The following is an 11,530-nucleotide window of genomic DNA, read 5'->3' as shown; positions in this document are numbered from 1 at the left end:
GAAATCACAAAGAACCTCATATAGCCTCAAGGACTTTTTTAAAACGTCTCATTGTAACAAATGAACTGTGTGATATTTGGCGGAGTCAACATGGAGGCACAAGGCAGTATACCTGGGTGCATCTGAGAGAGAACACCATCTCTATGGCCAGGTTAGATAGGTTTTATTGTTTTGAGCATCAATCTCAGGTCTGTAAATCAAGTGTGATAACCCCAGTGGGTTTTTCTGATCATTGTTTAATAACAGAGGTGGTGTTCATTAACGATGTAAAACCTAAAAGCGCATACTGGCATTTTAACATAACTTTATTGAGTGATGCTCACTTCAGGAAATGTTTTAGTTTTTTCTGGGAGAGGTGGAGGTCTCAAAAGGCCAGTTTTGTATCCCTTCAACAGTGGTGGGATATAGGGAAAATCCAGATTCAACAATTCTGTAAGCAATACACGAGGAATGTCACCAAGGATATCACCAGATCAATGAAAGCCCTAGAGACTGAAATAGTGGAACTCATGACGTTGGTTGAGACCACAGGAGATCGAGGCCACACTCAGGCCCTCAAGAGGAAAAAAGCTGCATTGGCAGACCTGCTGGGTATCAGAGCACAGGGGGCATTGGTGAGAAGTAAGTTTCAGGGAATCTCTGAAATGGATGCCTCATCCAAATTTTTCTTTGGTTTAGAGAAAAAGAATGGACAAAGAAAAATTATTCATTGTCTAAAATCTGCTGTTGGACAAGAGCTCACTAGACCTAGTGAAATTAGAAAGAGGGCAGTAGAGTTCTATGCTGAGCTCTACAAGTGTGAGTACAAAGAGGATAAAAAAGTGACACAGCAGTTCCTTGATGGACTCCCACAGGTGGCTGCAGAAGCTCAGGTTGAGCTTGAGCAACCATTGTCTTTGCAGGAGCTATACACTGCATTAAAAGGCATGGAAAATGGAAGGGCACCAGGCATTGATGGGCTTCCCGTTGATTTTTTAAAGTCTTTTTGGGCTATGTTGGGAGAGGATTGGCTAGCAGTAGTTAATGATAGTTTAACCGGAGGGTTACTACCAATAAGCTGCAGAAGGGCTGTCCTCACCCTACTGCCCAAAAAGGGTGACCCTAGGGAGGTGAAGAACTGGAGGCCGGTGGCTTTATTGTGCACTGATTATAAGATCCTGTCAAAGGCTTTGTCCAACAGGTTGAGGGAGGTGATGGGGCAGATCATACATACGGACCAGTCCTACTGTGTTCCTGGCAGGCAGATAGGGGATAACATTTCTCTGATTCGTGATTTTTGGACGTCTCTAGGGCTATTGGGTTGGATGCTGGTCTAATTTCAATTGATCAGGAAAAGGCATTTGACCGAGTTGAACATCAATATTTATGGCACACTTTGGAGGCGTTTGGGTTCAGCTCTGGTTTTATTGCCATGATAGAGGTGATATATGGTGACATTGAAAGTGTATTGAAAGTTAACGGTGGTTTGAGTGCTCCTTTTAAAGTGTGTAGAGGTATTAGGCAGGGATGTTCTTTGTCGGGAATGTTATATGCCATTGCTATAGAGCCACTACTAAATAGCATTAGAAGTCGCATTGAGGGGGTGTACCTTTCAAGGGATATTCCTCCTATTCGTCTCTCAGCCTATGCTGATGATGTAGTTGTTTTAGTGAAAAATCAAGCGGAGGTGGATAGTTTGAGTCTAATGGTTGATCGTTTTAGGGGAATATCCTCTGCAAAGGTAAATTGGGAAAAGAGTTGTGCTTTACAGATTGGAGAATGGTCTGGAGGGATCATGGCTTTGCCAGGGGGCTGGAATGGTGTAAGGGAGGTTTTAAGTATCTTGGAGTGTACCTGGGAGATGAGGGGACTATGGAAAAAAATTGGATTGGGGTGGTTGAAATGGTGGAAGGGAGGATAAGGAAATGGCGTTGGTTGCTATCTCGTATGTCATATAGGGGGCGCACTATTATAGTTAACAATGTGATTGCCTCTGCACTGTGGCATCGGTTGTCAGTTTTAGAACCACCATCTGGCCTTCTGGCTAAGATACAGGCAATAATTGTGGATTTCTTTTGGGATAAATATCACTGGGTTCCACAAAGTGTTTTGTATTTGTCAAAAGAGGAGGGGGGACAAGGTCTTGTACATCTTGCTAGTAGGGCTGCTGCTTTCCGGTTTCAGTTTATTCAAAGGTTGCTTTATGGACCGGAAAAAGTGGTTTGGAGAGGGGTGGCAGGTCTTGTATTACAGCAGGTTGGAAGATTAGGTTTAAAGAAAGCTTTATTTTTGGTTGATAGTAGCCAGATTTCTAGGGAGGGAATACCTCCGTTTTACAGAGGCCTTCTTAGGGTGTGGAGCATAATGAAGGTGTCCAGACGAACTTCAGCGGAGTCAGTGCATTGGCTGTTGGAGGAACCTCTGGTGTATGGGGCAAGACTTGATTGCACAACTGCAGCTGTTCCACATTTTTCCAAGATTCTGGTGAAGGGCAAAATCATCACCTTAAAACAGTTAATGGCCATGGCTGGGCCCGCCTTAATGGATGGAAGACGGGTGGCTGAACATTTGGGGGTGAGGTCGGAAAGGATGGTAGGACAACTGCTGGGAAGCTGCAGGAAGGCTTTGTCAGCAGAAGAGTGGGATATGCTTCATAGCCACAAGAAGAAGGTACAAGATGAAGACGTCTCATTTCCAAGACTAGGGATTACACCAAATATCCCAGAGTCAGAAAGAAAGGCGATATTACTGGATTTGAGAGGGTTGGAAGAGGTGGGTTTGGATGAGGTGAATGGGAAAGACTTATATAGGGGGTGTGTCAAGGTGTTGAATAAAGATAAATTGAAAACTAGAAAAGACACTCCATGGAGGGTAAAATTGGGCATTGATGACAAGGTAAAGCCAGCATGGAGAGCACTGTACAAGCCACCGTTACAAAAGGGTACTGGTGATATGCAATGGAGGGTTTTGCATGGCATCATTGCAGTTAATGCTTTTGTATCTGTTATTAACTCAGATGTTGGAGATGGATGTCCTTTTTGTAATATAAGAGAAACCATTTTTCACTGTTTTATGGAGTGTGAGAGGATAAAACCTCTCTTGGAGATGCTGGAGTCTTTGTTTAAAGCTGTAGGGGAGATTTTCAATAACACTGTTTTTATTTTGGGGTTTCAATATAGAAAGCAACAGAAAAGAAAATGTCAACTGTTAAATTTTATTTTGGGACAAGCAAAGATGTCCATTTTTCTGAGTAGGAAACATAAGATAGAAACGGGATATGGGCAGGATGTAAGATGTGTTTTTAAAGGATTAGTGAAAATAAGAATAAAAGTGGATTTTGAGTTCTACTCAGCTGTAAAAGATCTCCCATTGTTTGAGGAGAAGTGGGCATACGAAGGAGCGCTTTGTTTTGTAGAGGAGGGGAAATTATTTTTTGTTGGAGAAATAAGTTGAATGTATAGGTTCTTTAGTTTTTAAATTTTTAATTTTTTTTGTTATTTTTGTTTTTTTTGTGTATTTTTTTCTTTTTTTTAGGAATTACATTTGGTGTTTCATTTCTGAAAAGACAGTATGTCATTATTTATGTTAACAATTGAGTAGAAAATAAAGGTTTTATAAAAACTCAAACTCAAACTCTCTCTCTCTCTCTCTCTCTCTCTCTCTCTCTCTCTCTCTCTCTCTCTCTCTCTCTGTGTAGGAGCGTATCGCTAAGTCTCATGGTTCTCAGTGTGGATTCTGTACCCCAGGTATCGTCATGTCTATGTATTCTCTGCTCAGGAACAACCCTACACCACGCATGGCCGACATAGAGGAGGCCTTCCAAGGTATATTGGATGTCAAACTAGTAGGGTTGCAACATTTAGGTTGCAAAACCAATCACAATTTCTCGTAAATCCAGGACTTTTTGGAAAAGTTATGAGAATTTTGCAGCCCTACAAACTAGTGTCTTCCTGGCAAAAAAAACCTCACCAATGTATATTTAGACATTTCGACCCATTTGAACCACACATCAACGACAGGTTTGAGCCAGGTAATGTTGTACTGTTGTTGTCCCCACAGGGAACCTGTGTCGCTGTACTGGTTACAGACCAATTCTGGAGGGGTACAAGACATTCACCAAAGTAAGACCACACAAACACACCCTGAGCGTCATGCAGCATCCCGAGGATGAGTAAGGAGCATCGTCTTCCTCCTGCTTTCACTTCCATCATTTCTTCTCCAATCTGTGGTGTGTGTGTGTGTGTGTGTGTGTGTGTGTGTGTGTGTGTGTGTGTGTGTGTGTGTGTGTGTGTGTGTGTGTGTGTCCATCTGCGTGCCACAGGAGAGGACGTGTTGTGGTGGCAAGGGGAAGGAAAACGGCTGCTGCATGACCGACAGTTCCAAGACTAAAGGGTACACTGACGATCATGTCACCGTAAGTATACTCATTCAATAGCCAGTGTGCAGAGCCATGGTTGACTGGTAACATTGCTGGCATAAATCACATGTACAAATCTCCCCACTGGAGACCTGAGGTCAATCCCTGCATCCGCCTTCTCTACTGATTCATGTGATTTCTATGCTTTCTCAATGAAGTGTCATAATACCCCCCCCCAAAAAAAAAGATATAGATTTAAAAACGTAGAGTAACTATCAATACAATAGTCATCAATATAACAGGATTTATCAAACAATCTGGAAGTCTACTATTTATTAATATGACCATTGACAACGTCAACTACTGCAGTGAACTCGACTGTTTGATTCAAAGAGAAAGACAGACACATTCTATTTTTATTTTTTTTACTGTTCTTCAACAACATTGTACAACTGGCAGAAACAGGCTGAATTGCGAGTATAATTTAAATCAACCAAATACTATTCCAAAACACAGTAAACTAAATATATACAGTAGGTCAAAGCAATGAATGAAATTGATGGAAGTAACTAGTAGTAACGTTCATCATCTTCTGTTGGTCTGTTGGTTTGACCGGAGCTGTTGGTCTGTCGGCTTGACCGGAGCTGTTGGTCTGTTGGTTTGACCGGAGCTGTTGGTCTGTTGGTTTGACCGGAGCTGTTGGTCTGTTGGCTTGACCGGAGCTGTTGGTCTGTCGGCTTGACCGGAGCTGTTGGTCTGTTGGTTTGACCGGAGCTGTTGGTCTGTCGGCTTGACCGGAGCTGTTGGTCTGTTGGTTTGACCAGAGCTGTTGGTCTGTTTGCTTGACCGGAGCTGTTGGTCTGTTGGTTTGACCGGAGCTGTTGGTCTGTTGGTTTGACCGGAGCTGTTGGTCTGTTGGTTTGACCGGAGCTGTTGGTCTGTTGGTTTGACCGGAGCTGTTGGTCTGTTGGTTTGACCGGAGCTGTTGGTCTGTTGGCTTGACCGGAGCTGTTGGTCTGTCGGCTTGACCGGAGCTGTTGGTCTGTTGGCTTGACCGGAGCTGTTGGTCTGTCGGCTTGACCGGAGCTGTTGGTCTGTCGGCTTGACCGGAGCTGTTGGTCTGTTGGTTTGACCGGAGCTGTTGGTCTGTTGGTTTGACCGGAGCTGTTGGTCTGTTGGCTTGACCGGAGCTGTTGGTCTGTTGGTTTGACCGGAGCTGTTGGTCTGTTGGTCTTCACGAGGGCAACTCACCGTCTCTGAGGAAGCTGCTTCTAGGTACATATCTAGTCCTCTATGGCTGAAAGCGTAGCACCCACCTGGATGATGCCTTGGTAGCTGCATCGCCAAAGCACGCCACACTTTACATACACGTCTCCAGGCAACTATGAGCCTGAACAGTCATCCCATCTCCACACACAGTCCTTGTCCTTCCAGGAACTGGCAGGTGAAACAAAAAAGCCAGTTCTATTTCCAGTTGAAATTTGAATAAATACATTAGCCAGCTGGATAGCCAAGCCCAACAAGGAGTTATACCATCACAGTCCTGCATTTAAAACTCAGAGATATACTTTTTTTTTTACATAAAAGCCTTTACAAAACAAGTTTAACTCATATAGCTGAAGTTATTCATGTAAAAGTTGAGAAACTCAGATATGTTTTAAGTGACAAAGAACTGTGTTCTAACACATTAAGAACAGTATTATGACAGAACCGAGAAGAAATGGATTATCCGTGCCTGTATCACAACCACAAGGCATGATGGGTAGACCTCGTGAGTCAGACACACACTTGTACATGAAGGTTCTAATGTCTGTTGGATGACTGGAGAAATATTCCACAGTTATTTTCCAATCCCACCCGTGCTGTCACACAGGTGACATGCAGTCACGACTTTAGCGCTATATTATAAAAAAATACAAATTTTAACTTCAAATAAATAAAATGTTTGAATTATAAATAAAAGAGGAAACATAAATGAACGAAAAAAATAAAACTAAATACAACTCTTAAACAGTTCATAATATACATGTAACTGTTAAATAATAATAATATGCATATAACTAGCTAATAATGTACATATAACTAGTTAATAATGTACCTATAACTAGGTAATAATGTAGATATAACTGGTTAATAATGTACCTATAACTAGGTAATAATGTACATATAACTAGGTAATAATGTACATATAACTGGTTAATAATGTACATATAACTGGTTAATAATGTACCTATAACTAGGTAATAATGTACATATAACTAGGTAATAATGTACATATAACTGGTTAATAATGTACATAACTAGTTAATAATGTACATATAACTAGTTAATAATGTACATATAACTGGTTAATAATGTACATATAACTGGTTAATAATGTACATAACTAGTTAATCATGTACATATAACTGGTTAATAATGTACATATAACTGGTTAATAATGTACATATAACTAGTTAATAATGTACATATAACTGGTTAATAATGTACATATAACTAGTTAATAATGTACATATAGCTAGTTAATAATGTACATATAACTGGTTAATAATGTACATATAACTGGTTAATAATGTATAATAACTGGGTAGGTAATAATGTACATATAACTAGTTAATAATGTACATATAACTGGTTAATAATGTACATATAACTGGTTAATAATGTACATATAACTAGTTAATAATGTACATATAACTGGTTAATAATGTACATATAACTAGTTAATAATGTACATATAACTGGTTAATAATGTACATATAACTAGTTAATAATGTACATATAACTGGTTAATAATGTACATATAACTAGTTCATAATGTTTCAATGGCGTGTCTCATTGATCTCAGAGGACCTCAGTGTTTCCTGCTCCTCTCTACAACCCAGCTGACTTCCTCCCTCTGGACCCCACTCAGGAGATCATCTTCCCACCGGAGCTGATGGTAGATACACTAACACACATCAGCACACACGGGGGCTTAACACAAACACATACCCTTACCCCTCTCTCTCTGTTAATCTCTTTCACTGTCTCTCTGTTCATCACTCTCTCCCTCTTTTTCTCCGTATCTCTCTCTCTCTCTCTCGCTCTCCCCCTCCCTCTGTTTCTCTGTCTCTCAATTCAATTTAAGGGGATTTATTAGCATGGGAAATGTATGTTTACATTGCCAAAGCAAGTGGAATAGATAAACAAGGTAAACATGAAAGAATATAGACATTTCAAATGTTATATTACACACAACTGGTTAATATTACACACATAACTGGTTAATATTACACACATAACTGGTTAATATTACACACATAACTGGTTAATAATACACACATAACTGGTTAATAATACACACATATTATTAGTGTTGTAACAATGTGCAAGTAGTTTAAGTATGAATGGGAAAATAAATATATAAAAATAGGTTTTATTTGTACAATGTTGTTTGTGCTCCACTGGTTTCCCTTAATTCATGGCAACAGGCCACACATCTTGCTGCTGTGATTGCACACTGCAGTATTTCACATAACAGATATGGTAGTTTATCAATGTTTGATTTGTTTTTGTGGGTCTGCGTGATCTGAGGGAAATATGTGTCTATAATGTGGTCATACATTTGGCATAAGGTTAGGAATTGTAGCTCTGTTTCCATCTCATTTTGTGGGCCATGTGCATATAGCCTTTAATCTCTCGAGAGCCAGGTCTGCCTACGGCACTCCTTTCTCGATAGCAAGGCTATGCTCACTGAGTCTGTACATAGTCAAGGCTTTTCTTAATTTGGGGTCAGTCAAAGTGGTCAGGTATTCTGGCACTGTGTACTTTCTGTTTAGGGCCAAATAGCATTCCAATTTGCTCTGTTTTTTGGTTGATTATTTCCAGTGTGTCAAATAAATAGTTCTTTTTGTTTTCTCATAATTTTGTTGAGTGTAAATGTGTTTCCCTGCTGGGGCTGTGTGCGGTCTGTTTGTGTTTGTGACCAGAGCCCCAGAACCAGCTGGCTGAGGGGACTTTTCTCTACGTTCATCTCTATGTAGGTCAGGGCTTTGTGGTGGAATATGTGGGCATCGCTTCCTTTTAGGTGGATGTAGAATTTAACATCTCTTTTCTGTATGTTGACAACTAGTGTGTATAGTCCTCATTTTGCTCTGCATTGTTTGGGGTTTTGCATTGTACGCAAAGTGTATTTTTGCTGAATTCTGCATGCTGAGTTGCAATTGGGTGTTTTTCCCCATTTTGTGAATTCTTGTTTGGTGAGCGGACCCCAGACCTCACAACCGTAAAGGGCAATGGGTTTGATAATGGATTTAAGTATTTTTAGCCAGATCCTAATTGGGATGTTGAGTTTCATGTTCCTTTTTGATGGCATCGAAGGCCCTTCTTGCTTTATCTCTTAGATTATTCATAGCCTTGAGGAAGTTACCTGTGGTGTTGATATTTAGGTAGGTGTAATTCTTTTTGGGACAACAGTTTCTAGTCTTTTCTACTTTACCTTTTTTGGAACACTATTATTTTTGTCTTACTGAGATTCACAGTCAGGGCCCAGGTCTGACGGAATCTGTCCAGAAGACCACTGCCTTATACCCTTCTTGTTTGGGGACAGAAGCATCAGATCATTTGCAAACAGTAGGCGTTTTATTTCAGAATCCAGTAGAGTGAGGCCGGGTGCTGCAGACTGTTCTAATGCCCTCGCCTATTCATTGATATATATGTTGAAGAGTGTGGGGCTCAAGCTGCATCCCTGTCTCACCCCACGGCACTGAGGAAAGAAATCTGTGTATTTCTTGCCAATTGTAACTGCACACTTGTTTGTGTACATACACTAACGTTCAAAGTTTGGGGTCACTTAGAAATGTCCATGTTTTTTAAACAAAAGCAAATCAAAAATTGTTCATTAAAATAACATGAAATTGATCAGAAATACAGTGTAGACGTTGTTAATTAACTTCTTTGGGATTGGTGTCCCTTCCACAGGACAGTTGAACTAACATAGGCTAATATGATTAGCATGAGGTTGTAAGTAAGAAGAACATTTCCCAGGACATAGACATATCTGATAAGGGCAGAAATCTTAAATTCTTATTAATCTAACTGCACTATCCAATTTACAGTAGCTATTACAGTGAAATAATGCAATGCTATTGTTTGAGGAGAGTGCAAAATTTTGAACATAAAAAGTTATTAATAAACAAATTAGGCACATTTGGGCAGTCTTGTTACAAAATTTAGAACAGAAATATAATGGTTCATTGGATCAGTCTAAAACGTTGCACACACACTGCTGCCATCTAGTGGCCAAAATCTAAATTGCACCTGGGCTGGAATACAACACTATGGCCTTTCTCTTGCATTTCAAAGATGGTTAAAAAAACTGTTTTTTTCTTTGTATTACCTTTTACCAGATCTATTGTCTTATATTCACCTACATTCCTTTCACATTTCCACAAACTTCAAAGTGTTTCCTTTCAAAAGGTACCACGAATATGCATATCCTTGCTTCAGGGCCTGAGCTACAGCCAGTTAAATTTGGGTATGTCTTTTTAGGCCAAAATTGAAAATGACTATGTACATAACGAACATGAGTTGACATACTAGGCAATGTTCTGCGCCATGGTGCGGATGATAACTGGGTGTCCAGCGGCAAGGGATGTGTTTGCTAGGTCAACAGCCGATCTCTCACCCCTGTGGGGTTGTAGATGTGCTCTGGAGGGCAGGTGGCAGTAGTGGGTTCCCTCTCCAGAGCCTTGGGGATGTCCACATCTACGTCACAAAACACGAGGTCAACTATACGGTAGGACTGACTGATGGGCTGGATGACATTCACAGGACCATCCACCGATGTAGAACCACAGGGCGCGGGAAAGCAGATCCTCTGACATGATGATTCTCATCTTTGACCAGGAGATGGTGAGGTTATGGAGTTGGAGCCACGGGAGGCTGAGAATGACTTTGTGTACGGGTGCAGGGATGATGAGGAAGGGAAGGCTTTCCTGGTGCTTGGGTCCAACGGTGAGGGTGAGTGGTGCTGTGACGTGTGCAATTGTGCCTGATCACAATGGTCTTATATCCAGGGCTTGGACTGGAAAAGGAGAGGAGAGCGGGTATGAAGTTAAGTTCAGGGAGGAAGCGTAGGCCTGGTCGATAAAGTTCCCCGCCGCACCGGAGTCCACTAGAGCTGTAGAGACAACACTTGAAAGCCAGCCAGACAGTGAAATGGGAACCAGAAAGGGTTTTGGCAGAAAACAATGAAAATGGAATAGTCACGACCTACCCTGGGAGACAGAAGATCACATGGCTGCCCCTCTGCTCTAGTGGACCCATTGTTCAGAAGCACTGGACATCAAGGAAGCTGGTTCCCCTCCTGGCCACAATAGGAACAGAGTGACAGCTGTCTCCGACGACACCGGTCTGCCGCAAAGAGGTGTGTGGCCCCTACCTCCATGGGTTCAGGCTCTGTCTCAGGACAGTGGTGAGGTGGACACCAGCACTTCCGAAGAAGGTTATCTAAATGGATGGCCATCGAGATGAGCGCGTCCAAGGACATGTTGTTATCCCGACATGCCAACTCCGTCTGGACCTCCTCATGCAGTCCAATGCAGAATAGACCACGGAGAGCCGGCTCATTCCATCCACTGGAGGCTGCCACAGTCCGAAAGGTGTGGGCATACTCCTCAGAGGTCTGGGCACCCTTCTGGAGTTGGAATTGTTGCTTGCCTCCCTCTCTGCCCTCTGGAGGATGGTCGAAGACCGCCCTGAACTGAGCCATGAACCTCTCAGAGGAACCCAGCTCCTCCTCTCCTATGTCCCAGACGGCCGTAGCCCACTCCAAAGCCAGTCCGGTAAACAGGGAAATTACCATGGCAACCTTGGACCTCTCGGTGGTGGGGGCTCTCGTCTGACAGGCGAAAGGGAGCACTGGTGTAGGAAGCCACGGCATTTTCGATGGATTTCCGTGATACTTCTCTGGAAGGGACAGTTGGGCATCACTAACCTGGGCGGTCCACTGGGTAGGCTGGGGGACTGGCTCACTGTGACGACCCGTGGTAGGAGGCCCTCCATCAGAGGTATGGAGAACCTCGCTTGTGGTGTCGAGGTCGGTGGAGAACGTGAGGACCTCGTTCATGGTCGTACCCAGTAGAGCCAGCTAATCGTGGTGTTGGTGGAGTAGATGACCCTGTTCCTCAATCGTCTGGAAGATGGTATAAT

The 11,530-nt window shown here is 42.2% G+C and overlaps 1 protein-coding gene across 1 annotated transcript in view; it reads left to right on the top strand.

The window, feature by feature from the left end:
• Positions 1-11,530, top strand: part of xdh (xanthine dehydrogenase) — a 67,850-nt gene that overhangs the window by 11,166 nt on the left and 45,154 nt on the right. The window contains exons 5-8 of the mRNA XM_045710233.1: positions 3,677-3,803; positions 4,039-4,100; positions 4,301-4,393; positions 7,185-7,277. Coding sequence (XP_045566189.1) covers positions 3,677-3,803; positions 4,039-4,100; positions 4,301-4,393; positions 7,185-7,277 — 375 coding nt within the window. The remainder of the gene's footprint in view (positions 1-3,676; positions 3,804-4,038; positions 4,101-4,300; positions 4,394-7,184; positions 7,278-11,530) is intronic.

The sequence above is a fragment of the Salmo salar genome, chromosome ssa01 (assembly GCF_905237065.1).
Source record: "Salmo salar chromosome ssa01, Ssal_v3.1, whole genome shotgun sequence".
NCBI classification, from domain to species: Eukaryota; Metazoa; Chordata; class Actinopteri; order Salmoniformes; family Salmonidae; genus Salmo; species Salmo salar.
The sequence above is the reverse complement of the archived record's forward strand: the minus strand, read 5'-3'. Positions and strand labels throughout refer to the sequence as shown.